Below are 20,900 nucleotides of genomic sequence, written 5' to 3'. Positions count from 1 at the left end.
AGGCTGTGCATCTTCTGACCAGCTCACCGCCTCGGGGTTCCCACGGCCCCATCACAGACTGCGTCCCACACGTGCAGGCGCCTCCTTCCCGTTTCTCTGCTTCTGCCCCCGTCCTCTGACCAGCGTGGTGCTGGGCATGCTCTGGGAGGGTGAGGTGGTTAGCGGGGGACGCTGTGTGCACCGGGGAAGGCTGTGTGGTGGAAATGGATGTGCAGTGAGATCCCAGAACGCCGTGTCGTGGGTTTTGATTTGTGGATTCAGGCACCCTTGTTGTTTTCCCTAGACATGACCTCGAGGCTTTTTCTCTGATGATACTGGTGTTTGAAAACCTTAGGTTTCTGAGGTGAGGTGATCTGACTGATATAGCTCAAAGGGTCCTGAAGGGCCTGGACACTGTCATGGTGGAGGAAGCTGCCCAACCCTCGTCCCCTAAGAATGGCTGAGCCCTCTCAGTGTTGAGACCTCAGCCCTAAGCATCCTCCATCCCTGACGGCTCTCCCTTATCCCTCTCAGCTCCCTCCTATCCTCAGAGGTCTCAGTTCCCTTTCCAGCCCCTGAGCTGAAAGGAGGCCAGGTGGTTGCCGTCTGCAGGTGGCACTGCAGTGCTGGTGGGAGCAGCGGAGGGCTCCGCCCTGCTGGGACCAGGCGGGGCCCCGAGCACAGCTCTCCCTTCTTGCTTTCATCACCCTGAACGTCCACTTGGCCGGGCCTCGTCACCTGGCTGTTTCCAGGCTGCAGCGGCTGACCTGGGCCAAGTCCCTGGGCATGGCCCCGGCCCCACGACCCCTCCTCTCTCCCAGGCCTACCTCGATCGCGGAGCCAGACATGCCTGCCGGAGCTGCTGCGCTTCCTGGGGCAGAACGTGCACGCCAGGAAGAACAAGAACGTGGACATTCTCTGGCAAGCTGCTGAGGTACTGGCCGTAGTGAGGACACAGTGTCAATCATGGTGATGATGACACAGCAGAGCCTCAGCCAGGGTGGAGAGGGCGCGTTTCTCCACACGGAAACCAGGGAGTCACTGAACATGTTGCCAGACTCTGGAAGGTGCTGGAAGTTGCCCGTGAGTTCCTGACTTTAGGGCTGCCTGAATTCTCGTAAGCTGGACACAGGATCCACCCCCTGGGGCATCTAATAACTGGGCTGAGGACAGGTGTCACCTTCAGAAGCCCACACAGTCGATAACCAGCTGAAACTCACTGCACCTTTTGTCAGGTTCAAAGGGAGACCGCGGGAACCTTTACCTTCTCTTTAAACAGTGTTTCTTCTACAGTGCTGTTCAGATCTCCTCATTTCCCCTGAAATGAAGTACTTACACTTCAGATAGTTTCTCATGAATTTAATTCTGGGGTTCCAAGTCCCTGCTCTGAGCCCGTAGTGGGGCAGGTTCAAAACTAGTCGCCCGCTCACCCACTCACCCTGGGTCACCCGTGGTGACCCAGCCGGTCCCTCCACACAGTGGCACAGGGCGGGCACTCATGTATCTCTCTCCATGTCTCTCGGAATAAACTCGCAGGTGGCCTTACAGAGAGTGCATGCAGAGTCCTGGGCGTGCCTCGTTTGGGAGCTGTGGTTCTGTCTCACTATAGGATAGAAAAGCCGTCAGCTGTGGGGGTGATCTGCCATCCCCTGTAACCAGGTCAAACAAGCAGTTCATCCAGCCCCTTATTTTTTGTCCCCAGCAGAAATACAGAAGCAGAGATTTAGAGGTGGACAGGTCTCAGAGACCTGTGGACGCGTTGGTCCTCATATTGTCCACCTGGGGCTCCTAGGGGGCAGGTGGGCATGGGGGCAGCAGTGCCCAGCCACTCAGCCACCCATCCCACCCATCCCTCCCATCCCCAACCCGCGGAGAGCTGCCCTCCCTTCTTGGACCTTATTTATTTTCACTTCTGTGTATGAACAAGGGTTCCCTGGCTGAACAGTTGGAATATTGCTAGGTCTGACCCCTCGTTTCATACATCAGGGGACCAGCCAGAGCCCCAGAGCGGCTAGGGCTCCCCCAAGACTGGAGCCTGGTGCTGCAGACAGCTCTCTTGGCCAGGACACTCCTCTGGCCCTGCCTCCTTCCAGAACCTCACATGGCACCAGGTACACTGTCTATGGATGTAACTTTCTTTGACCCTGTTTGCCCTTCCGGCTCATTCCATGTGTCTGGGTCATGAGCTCTCCAGCTGGTGGAACTGAGTGAGTGCATCCACTTCATCAGTTAGGATTTTACAAATCTGGATTAATTCACTCTCCACTTTGCTCTGGCTACTTACAATCTTTTTTATTTTCTTTTTAAAATTTTTTTGTCTGTTCTCAGAAGCAGCCCATCCTCTTCCTGATGGTCTTGGCTGAACTTGTTGAGGCCTTTTCTGTATTGTCCCTCTCTAGACACGGTGCTTAGGACCACACTGTGTCCTCTGCCGAGTGGCATCCCTGGCAGTGGCCACATGGTCCCAGCTGAGACCCGCTGGCTGGAGAAGCTGGCCTGGTGCTGTCTACAGGGCAGCCGGCAGGCCTCGGGGTTTTTTCTGTGAACAGCGGGGTCACAGAGCCCAGTGTCATGCTTGCCTGACTCTTCGTTAGATCCCAGCGGTCTCACAGTGTGGGATCTGGTATGGGGCCGCAGGCCTGCATCTGAAGCTCTGTGGCCATGTGTTTTGGAATTCACAGGTTTCCGTGTTTGAGAAAGGCGATACAGTGCACAGCTGGCCACAGGTGTGTGACGCGGTTGTGGGGTATCACTGTGTGTGATGCGGCACACGCAGACGATATCACAGCCCCAGGGGGTCTGGGGCAGCCCTCTGGTAGCAAATGCACAAATATTCTTTCACTGAAAAGCATGAATATTTATACAAATGGGATAAATAAAAATTATAAATAGTCTGACATCCACTCAGATGGGGTCATGCTGCCAAATGCCACAAACTTACAAAAAAAAAAAAAGGTTTTTTGTTCTGGGGCTTTATGGATTTGGGGGCTGTGTACCTAGGATTGTACCTAGTGGTGCAGGGGAAATGCTCCCAGATGTCCTTCCCATTGGGAAAGGAGGTGCCCTAAGGTGGCTGCTTCACACGAGCTCGTCCCTTGGGAGGGGAGGTGCACTGGGACCTAATCCTGTGCCAGGGCCCCAGGTGGAGCTGGAGGGTGGCCTAGTGGTCAGGAGGGGAGTCAGACCACTGAGCTGTTCCCACTCATGCAGACAGTAGAGTTGAGACCGGGGTTCTGTGCTGTGCCTTCCAGAAGCCCCTAGAGACTCGCTGGGAGCTGGGCATCCTGGGAGCTGCTCTGACCTCCCTGAGTTGGGGGGGGTCCTGGGGCAGCGACCTGTGTTGGTGACTGGCTCTGGCAGGAGTGGAACTAGGGTGCAGGCGCAGAGGGAACGCCAGGCCTGGGAGTTGAGTGCTTGCCCCCAGCCCGTGGGATGTCCGGAGCCCCTGCCCTGTTTCCATCCGTGGGGTCTACCCTCTAAGCACAGCCTGTCTTCCTGTTGGCAGGTCTGCCGCCGCCTTAACGGGGTCCGGTTCACCAGCTGCAAGAGTGCCAAGGACCGCACGGCCATGTCGGTGACGCTGGAGCAGTGCCTGATCCTGCAGCACGAGCACGGCATGGCCCCGCAGGTCTTCACGCAGGCGCTGGAGTGCATGCGCAGGTGAGTCCCTGCCGCCGCCGCCGCCGCATGTCCACAGAGTCAAACCAGTGGCACTGTCACATGGAGGCGGTGTTCTCTGGAGTCAGGGGGAAACAGGCCCAGTGGTGTCTGTGAGCAGGACCAGGCACCTGGGGCCGGCCGAGGCGGCAGGAGCGTGCGCGGGGAGCTCGGATGCAGCCATGTGACCATCCTCCGGCACACGGCGTCCCCGACCCCCGCCGCCTCCCTCCTGGGGTGATTCAGGGCCCGAGCTGAGGACATCACCCATAGACCTGTTTCCTGTCTGGAAGGAAGACACTGCGTCTGCGGGCCGCGCTGGTGTTCTCCGCTCCGCTCCTCCCCATTGGCCCGCAGGGTGTGCTCTCATGAGCACAGTGTCCAGGGAGTGTTTTCTGGTCACGGCAGCAGCCCTGTCTCCTGTCCCAGCGCCGTGGCCACCTCACCCTAATGATGTTCTGATTCCGAGGCAGCAGGCGTGTTTGCAGAGTGAAACCGGGGACTAAACTCTGTCCGCTGTTGAGCGATGCCTTGTTTCCAGCAGTGCTGGGGAGCACCTCACCTCGCATACCAAAAGAAAGGATAAGAAACTGCTTTCCCGTCTCCTTCAATGTAGCCACCAATGCTGTTCAAGTCTCGTTTCCAAGTCATTTCTACTGAATGTTCTCTATCATTTGTCCTCTCACCAAATTCTTTAAAGCGTTCAATTCTCTTATCCTTTCTGTATGTTTCTGCTGTTTGACCTTCTCACAATCATGTACCAAAGCGATGCCTGAGCCCCTGCCTCTTGACAGTAGCATTTTGTAAAAGTGGAACCGTTGTGTCCTGTTCTGTCTTTCCCAGTTCATCCAAATCTTGTGACCACAGGGCCACCTGCTGACGAGAGCATCAGGGAGGCAGAGGCGGCTCAGCGGCCCCGGTGCCCAGGGGAGGCAGGGCCTACACCCCGTTAGCTGCGAGGTGGGGGGAAGGACCGCTCTGGTGAGATGCGGACCTCCGCCAGCGAGGAAGCGAGACAAACGGAGGGCACAGCTGAGGGTGTGGGAGCAAATGTTAGGACCAGGTCCGTTCAGGAGACCAGGCCCTGAGACAGCCGTCCAGTTAGTACACTTCTGTCAAGGCTTCTATCTAGTCTTGGCTCCTGGAACAGACTTGATGAGAACAGCTGCTCCTTCTGACTGCATCTGAGCACAGAGGTCTCCTTAGAGAGACAGACACGTGGGCGGCCCTGCCCGCTGGCCCGCAGCCCGCCCAGGGCTGTGCACGGTTCGTCTGTGACAGCTTACAACACACAAAGAAAGCACTTTTACAGCTGGTACCACGTGAGTGAGTGATGGATGGATATTCCTTGTAGGAAAATGAGAAAGTACAGCTAAGCCCCCACCCCAGTGACTCTCACACCGACCCACACCCCCGCCAGGCCCCCGCGGCTACAGGGAACCGCGCTGGCGTGTTGATGCCCGCTCTGCGGCAGGTCCACGCGCACGCGCGGTGTGAGCAAGGTTGACCCGCGCGACAGTTAACCAACTCCTGAATGATACACGAAGCAGAGCGCACGTGTGAACAGACGCATTTATGTGTGTGGCTCTGCCCGTTGCTTTGGCCTGCCCGTCTCACTTAACTGTCTCGTGAGCGTTTTTTCAGGTCAGGAACCGCAGGCCTTGCGCCCAGCACACCGCGATTTGCCCCATTTGCTGTCACTGAGTACGCCAGCTGTCTCTGGTGTTCTAGCACTTTAGACAAGGGCGCAGTGGGCACCCCTGTGTGTTCTCTTCCCCACGTTTGCCCCACTGATTCCTTAGGTTAAAAGGTGTCCGCCGTCGGAAGGCTTTTACAGTTTGACAGGATGCTAGTCACACTCCCACCCAGTGTCCCAAGGGCCTGCTCACCTGCCCTCTGGGTAGTCGTTCCTGTCACCATTCTGAGTGCTGAGTCTGGAAAGTCGCGTTGTTTTCCTTCATGACGGGTAAGGACCCAAGGAAGGTCCTGTGCTGGGAAGGACCTTCCTGCCATGGAAACAGGCCTCTCTCTGCCTCCCTAAATCCCCCACCTGCCTCCAGTTACAGGTGTCTCTTTAAAGTTTCTTGTTTATGTTGTCCTGGACTTTTTGAAATCTCTGCTGTAAATACATATTACTTTAGTAATCACTGAAGAAGTTATTCAAAATGAAAAGAGTTCAGTGCCATGTCGCCTCTGCCGCCCCAGGGCCCCCCGGTGCCTGCCGCTGCCTTGTCCCCCTGAGCTCACAGCCTCTCAGGCTCTGGCCTCGTGCACTTTTCTTAATGTGACACTGTTATGCCTGACCTCAGTGTTTTCTGGATTTTCCCATGTGGGGAAGACATATCAGTTCTCAGGCTGCCAGCCCGGGGTGGCCGGGTCAGTGGCCGGAGCCCCGAGGGGCAGCACGGATTCGGCTGTGCCCCTGCGTGGAGGGATGCGCTTTGGTTCTCGTGCTTTCTGGCTTGCATCTCACGAGGTGGAAGAGTGGAGCGTGCAGGCAGGGGATGGGGCGGCCAGGGGAGGGAGGGTGGGGAGGAGGGCTGGGGGAAGGGCAGAGCTGACACTCGGCTGGCTTTGTCCTGGGGGCCCAGGGTGAGCAGTGGCCAGTGATGGGCTAGCAGGTGTCTGACAACCAGCTCTCTCTCCAAAGAAGCAAACAAAACCCCCAAACAAACAAAAAAAGCAAAAAACCACCTGATCTGCTGTGCTTGCCAGTTTTTATGGTCATTTCCAGGGTGTAACTGCTCCCACCGAGCCCGAGTCAGGACGACACCGTGGCACGCGGAGCTGGGAAGAGATGTGTACGCTTGGCTCTCGCCATCTGACTCGATTGTAGCTCACTGCTGGTGGGCACCCTCTGTCCCCAGTCCCAGTTCCCAGGCAGCCACAGCGACCCCCGGCACTGCCCCGGCGGGGGACGTGACAGCCAGCACTCACAGCAGGAGAAGGGTCCCCAGTCAGGACGGCACATCCCGCAGGGTCCTTCCAGGGCATCCAGGGTCCTCGGGGAACCTCACCTCGGGACATTTCTTCATGGCATCAAAGGCGGGACCCCAGATTTCCAGTGAGCTGGGTTGGACTCCATTCTTGGTCTATCCCATCATGCAGTGACTGACCTGCAGCTCCCAGCTGGCACTGCTCAGCCTGAAGCCCAGGTGGGTCTGCGGGAGGCTCCGCCTTGGGGCGGTCCTAGAGCTAAACGGGCATCATTCGAGCCCTTACTTGGGAGGCAGCTCTGGCGAAGTACGCTGCAGCGCGCCCGGCTCAGGCATTTGTGAGAAGGTCAAACCCCCAATGGTTCTTCATGTCCAGCCTGCTTTCTGGAGTCTGCGTCTGGCCGCATGTGAGCATGGCGGGGCGGCATGCGGGGCGCCGGGCCAGCCAGACAGTGAACACGGAAAACCATTTAGTCAGCCTCCATGTGTTTGTTTTCAGTAGACTACAGTATTTTTTCTTATTTTCACTTCTCTTTCTCTCCTTTTTTCTTGTAACTGTGCTCGTTTTGTTTTGGTATTCTGTTCACACCCTTTTCTGCATGTCATCTTTTTTTTCTGTTGTGGCCTCATTCCATTTTTTTTTTATTATCTTTTGGTTCTCCTACTTTTTTCCCATACTTTTGATAAAATCCATTGCACGTGTCTTTTTTTTTTTTTCCTTTATTTTTCCCCCTTTTTCTTTTCCTTTCTCCCAACCTTCTTCCTTTTCACAGCATTGGAACACGGGAGGTAGTCACCCAGAAGAACTTGAGCGGCCTGGTGCCCATCCGAGACTTAAGACTAGACCCCAGCCTCCTCTGTTCCATCCCTTTACTCGCTCTGAGCCCCAATTTACTGATTGTGTGGCTCTGCCTGAGTATAGCATACCTCGTGGCCAAATTGCGTTGTAAATGAGTATCATTATGAAAAATAATTCACAAGAAAAACAAAAGTGCCAGAACACATCCAGCCACCGTGTACCTAACTGGACAGAAGGAATGTGTCCAAGCATGGTCTGCCAAGAAATATTCCATGCCTTACAGTTTGACATTTTGTTGTTCTGAAATGTAAATACCTGCCAAATCACTTTATCAAGAGGGTGTGTTCATTTAAATTCTGTAGAGTTTTCAGCGCTTGTGACATGTTCTTACAGTACAGAGCCCTGTTACTGCTATGTTTAGCTGGCCTGGAATTACCTGTACCAAATCTTTTCTTTCTGATGTAAAACTATTTATTATCTGTATATCTCATGTGCCCTGTTTCCTAGAGAAAGGAATTCTGTCTGAAAAGAATTTGTATATTTGACACTATTTAAATGTACGGCTACCCTTTCCTTTCCTTTTGAAGAGAAATGAGTAGGACAGATGCTTTCTAACCAGCTCTTCTGGATACACCTATTGACTAGGACATGTACTTTCTGCTTTCATTTCAAAGCGTAGTCCCTGAAATTACAGTAGCAAACAGTTTGCAGAATCATAACATTTCCTTGCTTATGTTATTACTTCCGAGTTGGGATGACACAAAGCTGTGACTACAGTGGCTCATTGTACCAAGTTAGGCACATAAAAACAACATATCGCATGTGACTTTAGAATTACTCTTTTATATCTTCAAGGATCATTAAACTGATCCAGGAATTAATGCGTATAGTAACAAAAGGCTGTTAACATTATATACATTTATTTTTCTTGAAATAGCATTTTTCATTTTAAAAACCTGCATCTTTAATTCCAGATTCAAGTCCAGATAGCTTTTCTCTCTCACAAATCAAATATGGTTAGTAACGAGAAAAAAATTACCAAAACATGAGGCCTGCCTTTTGAGTGGTTGTGCCAGGCGGAGCCGAGAGAGAAGCGGTTGCTGTAGTTTCTGCCATTATCACTCTTAATTTTAACACGGCACTGTCCATAAAACGGGACAACTGTGATCTTAACAGTCGCGTGCAGAAGGGAGATGACACATCTAAGAAGGTCGCTGCACAGACTGCGGGGAAGCCCCCAGATCTTCTACGAGCAATGGGCGGTGGCCTGTTTTCTAGCTCGAATTACGTTGTGCTTCTGTCTTGGCCTCCCGCCGGCGCCCCATACACTGCATTTATGGAAATGTGTTTCTTTTCACCAGCTTAGAAACACTGCAGTGAATTTAGAGAAGCTGGCTTTTTCAGAAACTTCACACCCAGGCAGACACACAGACTCAGTCCAGCACGAAGTCTGGCCTTTCCATTCCCTTCCGCAGACTTCCAGAACCTGTTCTGGGGTTTCTCTGCTTTGGTCTCAGATCTGAGTCCGGGTTCTGGGAATTGTAGAAGCGGTTAGCAGGGGATGACAGACGCCAGACGCAGACCTCCAGTTCTAAGACGGGAGGCCGTCCTCCTCACACCCCCGCATCCCAGACCTCCTGGGCCCTGCAGGTGTCGCACCTGCAGGTGAGGCCACTCTCCTCACAAGTGCAGTGTGGTCACCCTGTCTTTTCTAGAATAAATGAAGTGGCTGCTCTGTGGCACAGCTGCTGACATCCTTCGGGAGGGCGTCTCTCACCAACTGCCAAATGATGGGTGGAGTTAAGTTGTAGCAAAGTGACACTGGTCACAGGCAAGTTTCTGTCAGGCCTGTGATCTTCGAGAGGTGTCCTCCTTCACATTGAGGTGCGCCTGTCAACTCTCTGCAACCATCTTGTTGCTTTATTGGAGAGTGGGCAGGTAGAGTCCACGGTTCACAGCCCACCGCCCCAGCCCTGCTCTGGGCAACGCACTCCTGCTGCCCGTGGGCTGACACACACTGTGCCCACCTCCAGGCCGGCAGAGACTGTGTGCGGATGGCCACACACACACAGCACTCCCTCCTCTGCCCAGGATCCCCCTCCCAGTAAAGGGGGGCCATGGCCAGCTAGACAAGCCCCCCAGGGGGGCCTTGTGGACACCACGACCTGTCATGGTGCCAGCCAGGCCTTCCTGCCCCTTGTAGGTCTGGCTGCTAAGATGAGAGAGAAATGGATGGAAGGAGAGAGGGTAAGGGTTTGGGTGTCTCTTTTCAGGGGCCATTCAAAAGGCAGTACATTCTAACTCTGTAGTCACGAGGCTCGATTGAGAAAGGACACTGAGATCAGCCGAGGCTGTGGGTGGTGGTGGTTCTTTAGAATATCTGAGAAAAGAAATTCAGGATGCTCACCCTTGAGCTGAGTTTAATGTCACTGAGGCCTTATGAAATCAGGCTAAAGATATATTTGAAGTCTTTTCTGCTTTAGTAGAAACAGGCAGGATAAAACAAAGACAGGGAGATGATTAGGAAAGGGGAGTCATTGATATTTGGTGGTGGTTTTCGGGTTGCTCCTAAGCTAATGCTGGCGCTTGCACACTGGCAGCAGCAGCTGACTGGAGATTTTCAGGATCACTAGACGCTGACATGCCCAGATGCATTCTAAAGTGGACGGTCCCCACTGGAAAGGGAAAACAGGGGTGGCGCTAAAATTAGCTGCCACTTGGGGTTTCAGTTCTAATTTTTAATTTAAAAAGTAGATGTCCTTGAAATAATTTATCAATATAATGAAAAAATCTTATAGCTTTGAAATAATTAAATCCCTCTTTCTAAAATCTATCCAAGACCTTCTCCATGTATTCCTGACTCCTAAAAATTACACAGCCAACGTGATGTATGAAAATGTCCTACCTGAGGGTGGAGGCAGGGCTCTGCAGCAGGGAATGCCAGTTCCCACAGCATGGCCTCCCCTCCCCACACCTCCTCCCAAGACCAAGCTGAGCTTGGCTAAACACTGGGTGCCAATGTATGTGCAATCAGCCTCATTAGTCAGATTTTGTAACTTCAAACCAAATTCAAACATTTGAGGGAAAGTAAACACAATTTAATTTTAAAATTTACTTGAAATAAAAGTGTAATCTTGATTATAATTTCACATATAGTATATTCAGCCAGCTAAACCAGTAATTAGCCTCTAACGTGTAAATAAAAGAGAATGTCGAAGTTCACAAATTATTTTTCTTTGTTCCTCAAAGCAGTTTGACTTTTACTAGTTACTAGTGGTTTTTGAGAAGTGTGTGTATTTCTATGTCAATGGAGAAGCCATATCTGAAATAGTCTGATAATGTAAGAACTTATAAAGATTAAAGAAGAACCAATATAGCTTCTGTTTTAAATGGAGTGATATTTTTATCTGATCATTGGATGTTAGACGAACGTGATCTTCACTTACTCTAGGGGCTCCCTGCTCACACGGCCTAGGCGATCAGCTCAGATGACACCCATCCAGCTGAGGGCTTTGCAGCTCTGGCGACAAGAAAGCATATTTGAGTTACTAACTTACTTATTAACAAGCAGGTGGCTACTTTTCTAAAATACCTGAGTTTATCTTTTGAATAAAATTACTGTCTTACCAAAGTATTTTACATATTCTTGATAATGAAGTTGTCACTTTCACTTTAAAAGGCTTGAGCAATTGCCACTGATATTTTTTTAAAATGCATGACACAATGGTCTTCATACAACTTGAAATATTTTTTTAAACCCTGTTTCTTGGTAACTGCAAATTTTACATCTCATGAAGGGGATTTTGTACTAAATTTAATAACTAGTTGAATTAATTGCTAGATTGTCTTAGAATAATATAAAACTATAAAGATACTGTGCTATAGGAAGTCATTTCTATTTAGACTCGCTTTTGTCTATTACCTTGATGTCTACCAGAACATGTCCCAGAGAGCTCCCCTGATGCTCCCACCTGGGACTGTGAGGCCTGCTTGACGGCTCATCCTCCTGTTCAGCATTTGCTTTGCCCGCTGGGTTGCCATGACAACCCTTGATCAGTGCAGCAGGGGAAGATGCTGGTAGCATGCTCTCCAGGGAAGGGCACCCGTGGGCTCTCACCGGCTCAGTGGCACTCTTCTGAGGTGACTGCAGCGAGGGCAGCCTACCTGGAGAAGGCAGCCTCAGTGGGGTCACTCCTTGACGCCCTGGTGCTCACGGCCATGCAGCCATCGCCCAGGCCCATGGGGCTGCTGTGCCCCCAGGACAGCTGCGTCCTAGGTGGAGACAGCATGTTAGAGCAGCCTTTGGAGCCAGATGGTTTTGCAGCATGTTCAATTCTGCAAGGAAAATCAGCATTTTGAACTTGCGATGGTCAGCAGCTGTTGCTAATATAGAAAAATGCAGCTCTTTAAAGGCTTTGGGTTAAGAGCAGCACTTTTCCATTTAATTTGCTGTGTGACAGAACTTTTGAACTATAGTTATGATAGACCTCTCAGATAACCAGATGCAAAGTACTTGAAATCATTAACTTCAAAACAGAAAAGCTGTCCTCCGCTTGAACACAGCGCTGCTTTCAAAGCGGACCCTCGCAGTCACTCACAGCATGTGTCCATCTCTGTGCTTCTCAGCTGCCTTGTTCAGAAACTGCCATCTTGCGTGTGTATTGTTGTAAATGAGTCTGGCACCCATTTAAACTAATCAGCTTTTTTTTTTTTAATGCTATGAAAATAGTTCATTTCATCTGAGTTTAAGTCTTTTCTTTTTTCCTTTTTTACTGCTGTCATTTCTTGTGCTTGTTTTTTCCCCAGTGAGGGTTGTCGAAGAGAAAATACAATGAAGAATGTTGGAAGTCGCAAATATGCATTTAATTCCCTGCAGCTGAAGGCTTTTCCCAAGCATTACAGGCCTCCTGAAGGGACTTACGGAAAAGTTGAAACATGAACACACGGTTTCCTCTAATTAGCTGTTACGTAATACATGTGGGTACCCTCTAGTGTCGTATATGAATTCTTCAAGAAGACCTGAAGGATTGGTTTTTATTTTGTGTTTTTTAAAAAATATCTCACTAAAGAGTCTATGGAGCATGTTTTTTGCATTGGATCCATAGCAGGTGATGTTGGGCCCAGCAGTGCGGATGGTGACGACTGCCCGTTCAGACAGCCTCGGCCATAACACACGGTTGTCAGTGGTTACTGATAGCGATCAAGCTAAGAACGTCTGAAATGCTAGAAAAACTTTTTAAAATGCCCACCTAGGCAGCTGCTTACCTAACTGTGTTTTTTTTTTTTTTACTGAGTAACTCAAAATTGAGCATTGATTTACAGTCTACTTTTTAAAAATCTCAATGTAAACCAGTAATAAGTTTCATTGATTAAATCCTGGGCTGACCACTAAATGTTAAATCTTAAGAGAGTTTTGGGGAAAGCAGCTCACTGTCTTCTGATGCAGTGGCCTGTCTGCAGCTCCGCAGGTGGAACCAGGAGCTGACCTAAAGGCTGACAAATCAGAGATAAGACTATTAGATCACACCCGCACAGCTGCCCACACTGCGGGGCCAGTTCTGTCCTGAAAAACAGGGTGTCTGCTTGAGGACTCGAGGCCCACTGTCTCCTGTTCTCACGCCCATGCCTGGTCCCATGGTCCCAGGGCACATCTCCCCCTCTCCCGGTCAGGACCTCCCGCAGGGTCTGTACGACACGTCAGTCAACAAGGGGGGAGCGTGCATATAGTGGAAACCTAAATATTTGCAGAATAGGTGTCCTTTGGTGGGTTTCCCATTTTTTCATCTTTTAAAAGACAATACAATCATGTTTGAATGTCTGATGAAAGTCTTTCAGGTCTGCAGTAACCGTTATTATCCTCCGTTCATTCTGTATATAAGACTGCTACTGAGAAAGCTGAAATAGCTCCTAAAATGAGATTTTGAAAGGGATTAGTGGGCCATAAAACTTAGGAATTTCATAGAAAATTATGTCTGGTCATCTATTATAAGATGATGATGAGTCTTATCTGCGCATAGCAGAGTTTTTTTCTTAGTTTGTATGTTTTAACAGTTCTGTTTTTACCGTTACTATGTTTACCTGTTATTTAAAGGCTGTAAAAGAAATACCTGTGGCATATGTTCGTCATGCTGATCCTAATGACTTGTGAACCCTGAGGAAGTTCCTTTGTCTAAAATTCTCAATGTTATTCTTCGGGCTCCTTGAGAAATGCCACTTGGAAACATGTAACAAACTTGGGCCTGGGGAGCTGAAGTACAGCAGGACCGGCCGTTGGCAGGGACACAGGGTGGGCGTCAGGTAAGGGTGGACCCAGATGACCTTCCAGACCCCTTCCTGCTCAGAAGCCAGGCACAGACGGAGCCTGCTGTCTCCTGATGCCCGCCAGGTGGGGAGACCCCCACGGTCTGGTGTGACCTGGTGTGGAGGGCGAGTCAGAGGGGCGTGGGGCGTGGTTCGTGCTCCCTGGCCCTCGTGCAGCTGGGCTCACTGGAGGGCAGAGGCAGGGAAACCTGTCCGCCGAACCCACTGCACAGGTGGCGGCAGCTGGTGTCGGAGTCTCCTGTGTGTCAGTCCCTGTTCAAAGACAGTTTCCAATACGGTCTTCACCTTGCCACCATTTCATTTATTTTGTAATTTTCTGTTATCTATATATTTCCATCATTTCTCATTTTAGCATCACTACCTTTTTAAAAAATCCCTTGTATTTTGAATTAAATGTTACTCATACAGCTTTCAGAATTTTTTTTTTTGTCTGAAGAGCATTAAATACCTGCATTTATCAAAAGGGAATATAGCAAATGTTGAGTCATTTGTTAGCAGTTTTGCATGTGGCACCTTTATGTGAATTATTTCCCTAATTTTGGCTTCATACTATGAATCACCATACAAGTCTAAGACTCGGCTAACCATGTAGGAAATATTCAGGTTTCAGTATTAACGTGCACGCCACTCCTGGGCTCCTGTGTGATTGTCAGCCTCCCGGCGGCACGGTGGACCTTCCAAACTTGCTGAGCGGGGCCCACGGCCCCCCGTCGTGGTGGCCGCAGCTCCTCAGGTCACATGGGAGCTTGAGTTTTCAGTTGGAGAAGGCAGGCAGTTTTACAGGTTCCCATAAAATGGAGATTCCATCCAGCATTCCTTCTAAGGGCCCCTCTAAAAGAAGCGCTGAGACACTGAAAACGCCGATGTGATGTGGATTCTGTCAAAGCACCTGCAGCACAGTTGCCTTTGGTTTCCTTTAAAAATGTACAAATGTTGTATAATAGTTTCGTCCCTACACAATTGTATTTGCCAAGCTTAGTGCATTAAGGTACTTTTATTTATTTGTTTTTGGGCAGTATTAATATATATATAAACGTATAGTTACTGTTTTATATATTCTTAGCTCATTCGAAGCCATGTATGCTGTAAATGTGCTCGTCTTTAGAATGACAGACAATAAACAACTGACAAGAACGGTAAACCTGGTCTGCCTGCTTCATTCTGTTACATGAGCACTGGGTCTGCGGCTGGCATCTGGCTGGACTGTCACTGAGGGGCACTGCATCGAACACTTGGTATTTGTAAACATGAGAGATTTCTGTTTTCTAACCTTGTTTTCCGTTAATTGGAAGCAGAGGGCAGTGGAGTGTGGGATTAAGAGCGTGGACTTCAGCTTCAGATGGACCCAGACCCCAGTCCCCAAACCTGTGTGCCTCTCACTGGCTGGTGACGGAGCAAGTTGCTTGCCCTCTCAGCCTGCATGTGCTACGTGCGGACACAGCGGTCCATCCTCTGTGCGGCAGCGGCAAGGTGACTGGAGTTCAGCGTTCCTGAGTGTTACTGTGGGTCCTGCCCGGCCACCGCCGTGAGTGTGGGCAGGTCTTCTCTGTGGGCTGCGCTCCATTCATGGTCTGATTGTTCGTGACTCTGCATCTTATGCTTGGTGCGTGTGCCCTGGGATCTCCACTGGATAAATTCCTGGCAGCAGAAATGTACAAAGGATAATTTAAATGTCCTGAAAATTTTGAACTTTTAATGTTACCAGGTTACTGGTAGCAGAATACACGCTACCACCAGAGCACCTGCCTCCCCTTAGTTCTCGTTGGAGCTGAAGAGGACACCGTATTGCACTGTCATTCCTTTGATTACACAAACTGAACATCTTTTATACTTGTATTCCTGTTTCTACTTTTGTGATTTTGAGTATTGGTCTTTTTCATATGCATTAAGTATTTCTAATATATATTAACCCCTCTATTGTAGTTTGCAGTTTCTTAAGATGTATTTGTCAGTTGTCTTTTGGTTTTGTTTATAAGTAGGGGTCTACAGAAGTTATAAAATCTTATGTAGTGAAATATGCCTGTCTTTCTCTTTTTGATGTTTGTTCTGCAGTCGAGTCCTGGCCTCCCCACTGGAGGTGACACAGATAGCCCCCCATCCTTGTCCACGAGAGGGTGTCATGCTGTGCCCTCGCTAAGGGATGGCACTGGAACAATCAGCACTGCACCTGGCAACTTGTACACTCTTGGTTTATTGATACCATTCCTGGTTTCTACCTTTGTTCTCATACTCTGAGGTTATTTTTAAAACATTAACCTAGTCTTATTTCTAGTACCTTTATGATTTCAGTTTTACATTTAGACCCATTCATCTGGAATTATTTTTGGCATAAGCCAAGTGTTAGAGTTTGCTGTGGTCGGCAGGACTTCCTCCTCTAACGTTGCTTTATTTATTTATTTAAATTTAAAAAAATTTTTTAAGTTGAAGTAGTGTCAGTTACATACAAAATGTCAATTTCTGGTGTACAGAAAAATGTCCCAGTCATGTGTGTGTGTGTATATATATATATATATATATATATATACACACACACACATACATATATTCATTTTTAATTTTTTCATTAAAGATTATTGTAAGATACTTAACAGTTCCCTGTGTATACATCAGAAACTTTTTAAAAAATTATTTTTATATATAGTGGCTAACATTTGTAAATCTCAAACTCCCAAATTTGTCCTTTTCCCACTCCCTTTCCCTGGTAACCATGATTGTTTACTATGTCTGCAAGTCTGTTTCTCTTTTGTAGATGAGTTCATAGTGTTTTTCTTTTCTTTTTTTAATTCCACTTATGAGTGATATATGGTATTTTTCTTTCCCTTTCTGGCTTACTTCACTTAGAAGGATGATCTCTGGGTCCATCCACGTTGCTGCAAATGGCATGATTTCATTCTTTTTTATGGCTGAGTAGTAGTCCACTATATAAATACACCACAGCTTCTTTACCCAGTCATCTGTCTATAGGTATTTAGGTTGCTTCTGTGTCTTGGCTGTTGTATATAGTTATTGCTGCTTTAAAGATAAGCAAGTGGAGACGTTTCAGGACCTGCAGACACTGTCACCACACATATCTTCCTGTCTCTTCACTCTTCTCAGGAGGTTTTGATCAGAGGAAGGTAAGGAACTGGTGGTTGGAGTTTCCTTGTTTCTGATTTTGCTGAGGACAAAAATGATTAGCTGTTGAAGGGCCATTGCTTTTGTTACTTCCTTGCAGGTGGTTCTGACAGGTCTCCCTTGTTCCTTACTGACAATATCAACCAGCAAGTTGGAACCACGTTTGAAGTTTTTTTGCAAGATCCTCATCAGCCTTGTGTGCTCCTCGTGTTGCAGTCGTGAGGCTGACCTTCCTGAATGGGCACACACTGGGTGTAGGACAAGCCTCAGTCATGTGGCAGAGCTGCCAACACGGCCATCTGTTCTGGCCCAGGAACTGCCGGGAGCCTGGACCCGTAGAAGGGCCAGACCTCACATCTGGACATCCTGTTGTGCACCAGGGATGGGCCCTTCCAGGACTGGCACCTTCCAGCAAGCCCTGGTGGAACTCTCCATTTGGAGATGGACAAACTTTTTTTTCCCCCAAAATACCTTCCCTAACAAGCCCTCAGAGTCGATTTTTTGGTAAGTTGTAGTCTAGGTACTGCTCTGCATCCAGGAAACCCCAGTGTAGAAGCACACGGCCCCCTGGGAGGGCACAGCAGGCTGCCCGACCTCACCCCCGCTGCTCCGATGGCTGCCCAGAGGCGGGACAGGCTGCCTATAAGGCATCGATGAGTATTTTTATACTTTAAAATGTACCTTCCTCTGAAAGGCCCTTTCCAAAAGTAGAAGGTAACTGAATCTACAGTGGATAAAATCCAGTATTTGAGAACAGTAAGGAAATAGATAAAACAATGAAATCCCTGAGAAGTATATGTCAATCCAAAAGAGCTTTCTTTCATTCCCGTGGGCACCAAGCAGCCCAGGCACTGGCAAAGGGAGGGAAGTGAACTGGAGAGATGGAAACTCCTCTCTCACATGCCCCATGCTCCCACCAGGGTTCTGGAAGCAGAAGAGCGCTGCCAGAATTGACTGTCCAATGCTTGCTGACGCTGACCACGGCCGGAGACATGAGCATAGCAGATACCAGCCCAAGGGGCAGCCTACAACGTGTGTGGAAGCCAAGGGAGACTTTGAGGAGGAGAGTGTGGGTGGGGGCCTCGCCACGCTCTGAACCGCAGTGGGCCCTGTGAGTCTGCCTGCACCGGCGCCCTCCCCGCTGCGGCCCCGGGGAGACCCCTCCAGCCCCGAGTGACTGCTGGCCTGGGCCGCCCAGGGGAGAACGCCCTTCCCCAGTCTATGCTGAGACTGGGCAAATGGGTAGTAACTTTGCCTCCTTTTTTTTTTTTTTTCAGTTTGAGAATTTTTTTATTGACATTTACTTTATTGTGCAATGCTGTGTTAGTTTCTGGTGTACAGCAGTGATTCAGTTATATATTACTATTCATATTTTTTCATTACAGATTATTGTAAGATACATAGTTCCCTGTGCTGTACATTAGGACCTTGTTTTTCTATTTTATATATGGTAGTTTGTATCTGCTAATCCTAAAACTCTTAATTTCTCTCTCCCCTCTGCCCTTTTCCCTTTGGTAACCATAAGTTTGTTTTCTATGTCTGAGTGTCTCTGTTTTGTGAATAAGTTCATTTGTATCATTTTAGATTCCACATATAAGTGACATCGTATGTCTTTCTCTGACTTACTTCACTTAGTATGATAATGTCTAGGTCCATCCTTGTTGCTGCAAATGGCATTTTATTCTTTTTTATTGCTGAGTACTATTCCACTGTATATATACCACATCTTTATCCAATCATCTCTCCACGGCATTCAGGCTGTCTCCATGTCTTGGCTATTGTAAATAGTGCTGCTGTGAACGTTGGGGTGCATGTGTCTTTTAATTAGGGTTTTCTCTGGATATATGTCCAGGAGTGGGATTGCTGGATCTTAAGGTAAGTCTATTTTTAGTTTAAGGAATCTCTATATTGTTTCCTACAGTGGCTGCACCAGTTTTCATTTCTACCAACAGTGTAGGAGGGTTTCCTGTTCTCCACACTAGCATTTATCATTCGTGGACTTTTTAATGATGGCCATTCAGACGGGTATGAAGTGATACCATATGGTACTTTTGGCTTACATTCTCTGGTAATTAGTGATACTGAGCATCTTTTCATGTGCCTGTTGGCCATCTGAATGTCTTCTTTGGAGAAATGTCAATGTAGATCTTCTGCCCATTTTTGATTGGTTTTTTTTGTTACTGAGTTGTATGAGCTGTATATTCTGGAAATTAAGCCCTTGTCAGTCACAGGGTTTGCAAGTATTTTCTCCCAGTCTGTAGGTTGTCTTTTCGTTTTTAGTATCCTTTGCTGTACAAAAGCTTGTAAGTTTGATTAGGTCCCATCTGTTGTTTTTTTGCCCCTTGTTTCTATTGCTTTGGAGGCTGACCTAGGAAAATATTGCTACGGTTTATGTCAGAGAATGTTTTGCCTACGTTCTCTTCTAGACGATTTATGGTGTCCTGCCTTTTAAGTCTTTAGGCCATTTGGAGTTTATTTTTGTGTATGGTGTGAGGGAGTGTTCCAGCTTCACTGATTTACATGCAGCTGTCCAGCTTTCCTAACACCACTTGCTGAACAGACTGTCTTTCCTCCACTGTATATTCTTGCCTCTTTTGTTGAAGATTGACTATAGGTGTGCTGGCTCACTTCTGGGCTCTCTGTTCTGTTCCATTGATCCATATGTCTTTGTTTATGCCAATACCATGTTGTTTGATCACTGTAGCTTTGAAGTATAAAGTCTGGAAAGGTTACGCTTCTAGCTTTTTGTTCTTGTTCCTCAGTATTGCTTTGAAAATTGAGTCTTCTGTGATACTACATACATTTTAGGATTGTTTGTTCCAGCTCTGTGAAAAATATCATGGGTAATTTGATAGGGAGTGAATTAAATCTTTAGATTGCTTTGGGTAATATGGCCATTTTAACAATATTAATTCTTCCAACCTAAGAGTGTGGGATCTCTTTCCATTTCTTTAAATCATCATTAATTTCCTTTATCAATGTAATACAGTTCTCATCCTGTGTCTTTGACCTCCTTGGTTAGTTTTTCTTTTTTAATCTATTTTTTTAAATTGAATTAGTTACAATGCATCAGTTTCTGGTGTATAGCACAATGTCCCAGTCATGCATATACATACATATATTCATTTTCATATTGTTTCATTAAGGTTATTACAAGATATTGAATATAGTTCCCTGTGCTTTATAGAAGAAATTTGTTTTTCTTTAACCTATTTTTATGTATAGTGGCTAACATTTGCAAATCTCAAACTCCCAAATTTATCCTTTCCCACACACTTTCCCCTGGTAACCATAAGATTGTTTACTATATCTGTAAGTCTGTTTCTGTTTTGTAGATGAGTTCACTAGTGTCTTTTTTTTTTTAAGATTCCACATGAGTGATACCATATGGTATATTTTCTTTTTCTGGCTTACTTCACTTAGAATGACAATGTCCAGGTCCATCCCTGTTGCTGCAAATGGCATTATTTTATTTTTTATGGCTGAGTAGTATTCCATTGTATAAATATGCCACAACCTCTTTATCCATTTACCTGTTGATGGACATTTAGATTGTTTCCATGTCTCAGCTATTGTATATAGTGCTGCTGTGAACATTGGGGTGCATTTATCTAAAGAGTTCCCTCCAGATATATGCCCAGGAGTGGGATTGCTGGATCATATGGTAAGTCTGTTTTTATTTTTTTGAAGAATCTCCACAGTATTTTCCATAGTGGCTGCACCAAAATACAATCCCACCAGTAGTGTAGGAGGGTTCCCTTCTCTCTACACCCTCTCCAGCACTTATCATTTGTGGACTTTTGAATGATGGCCATTCTGTCTGGTGTGAGGTGATACCTCATAGTTCACCTCCTTGGTTAGTTTTATTCCTGGGTATTTTTCTTTTGATGTTATTTTTAAAGGTTTTTTTTTTTTTTTTTTTAACTTTTTCTGATATTTCATTGCTAGTGTAAAAAAATGCAACAGATTTCTGTAAATTAATCTTATATCCTGCCACCTTGCTGAATTTATCTTCTAGTAGTTTTTGTGTGGCATCTTCAGAGTTTTCTATATATAATAGCATATCACCTGCATATAATGACAGTTTTACCTCT

General features: G+C 47.6%; 1 protein-coding gene and 1 long non-coding RNA gene across 18 annotated transcripts in view; both read left to right on the top strand.

Annotated features, from left to right (window-relative positions):
• The window catches only part of INPP4A (inositol polyphosphate-4-phosphatase type I A), a 118,323-nt gene extending 102,334 nt beyond the window's left edge, over nucleotides 1-15,989 (top strand). For 9 of the 17 annotated variants that reach the window (XM_064481875.1, XM_064481869.1, XM_064481872.1 and 6 more), the window contains 3 exons: nucleotides 801-913; nucleotides 3,485-3,639; nucleotides 14,988-15,989. In XM_064481875.1, the coding sequence (XP_064337945.1) occupies nucleotides 801-913; nucleotides 3,485-3,639; nucleotides 14,988-15,186 (467 nt within the window). In that variant the 3' untranslated portion in view covers nucleotides 15,187-15,989. The other 8 variants (XM_064481877.1, XM_064481881.1, XM_064481876.1 and 5 more) reach the window with 3 other exon arrangements.
• A 459-nt stretch (nucleotides 15,990-16,448) lies between these two features.
• LOC135319854 (uncharacterized) lies at nucleotides 16,449-20,674 on the top strand. Its single transcript, XR_010378793.1, has 3 exons — nucleotides 16,449-16,808; nucleotides 16,907-17,310; nucleotides 17,727-20,674. It is a non-coding gene; the product is annotated as an uncharacterized LOC135319854 (long non-coding RNA).
• Nucleotides 20,675-20,900: the final 226 nt, after the last annotated feature.

This window comes from Camelus dromedarius, chromosome 33, assembly GCF_036321535.1.
Source record: "Camelus dromedarius isolate mCamDro1 chromosome 33, mCamDro1.pat, whole genome shotgun sequence".
In the NCBI taxonomy this organism is placed as follows: domain Eukaryota; kingdom Metazoa; phylum Chordata; class Mammalia; order Artiodactyla; family Camelidae; genus Camelus; species Camelus dromedarius.
This window is presented reverse-complemented; position numbering and strand designations above follow the sequence as displayed.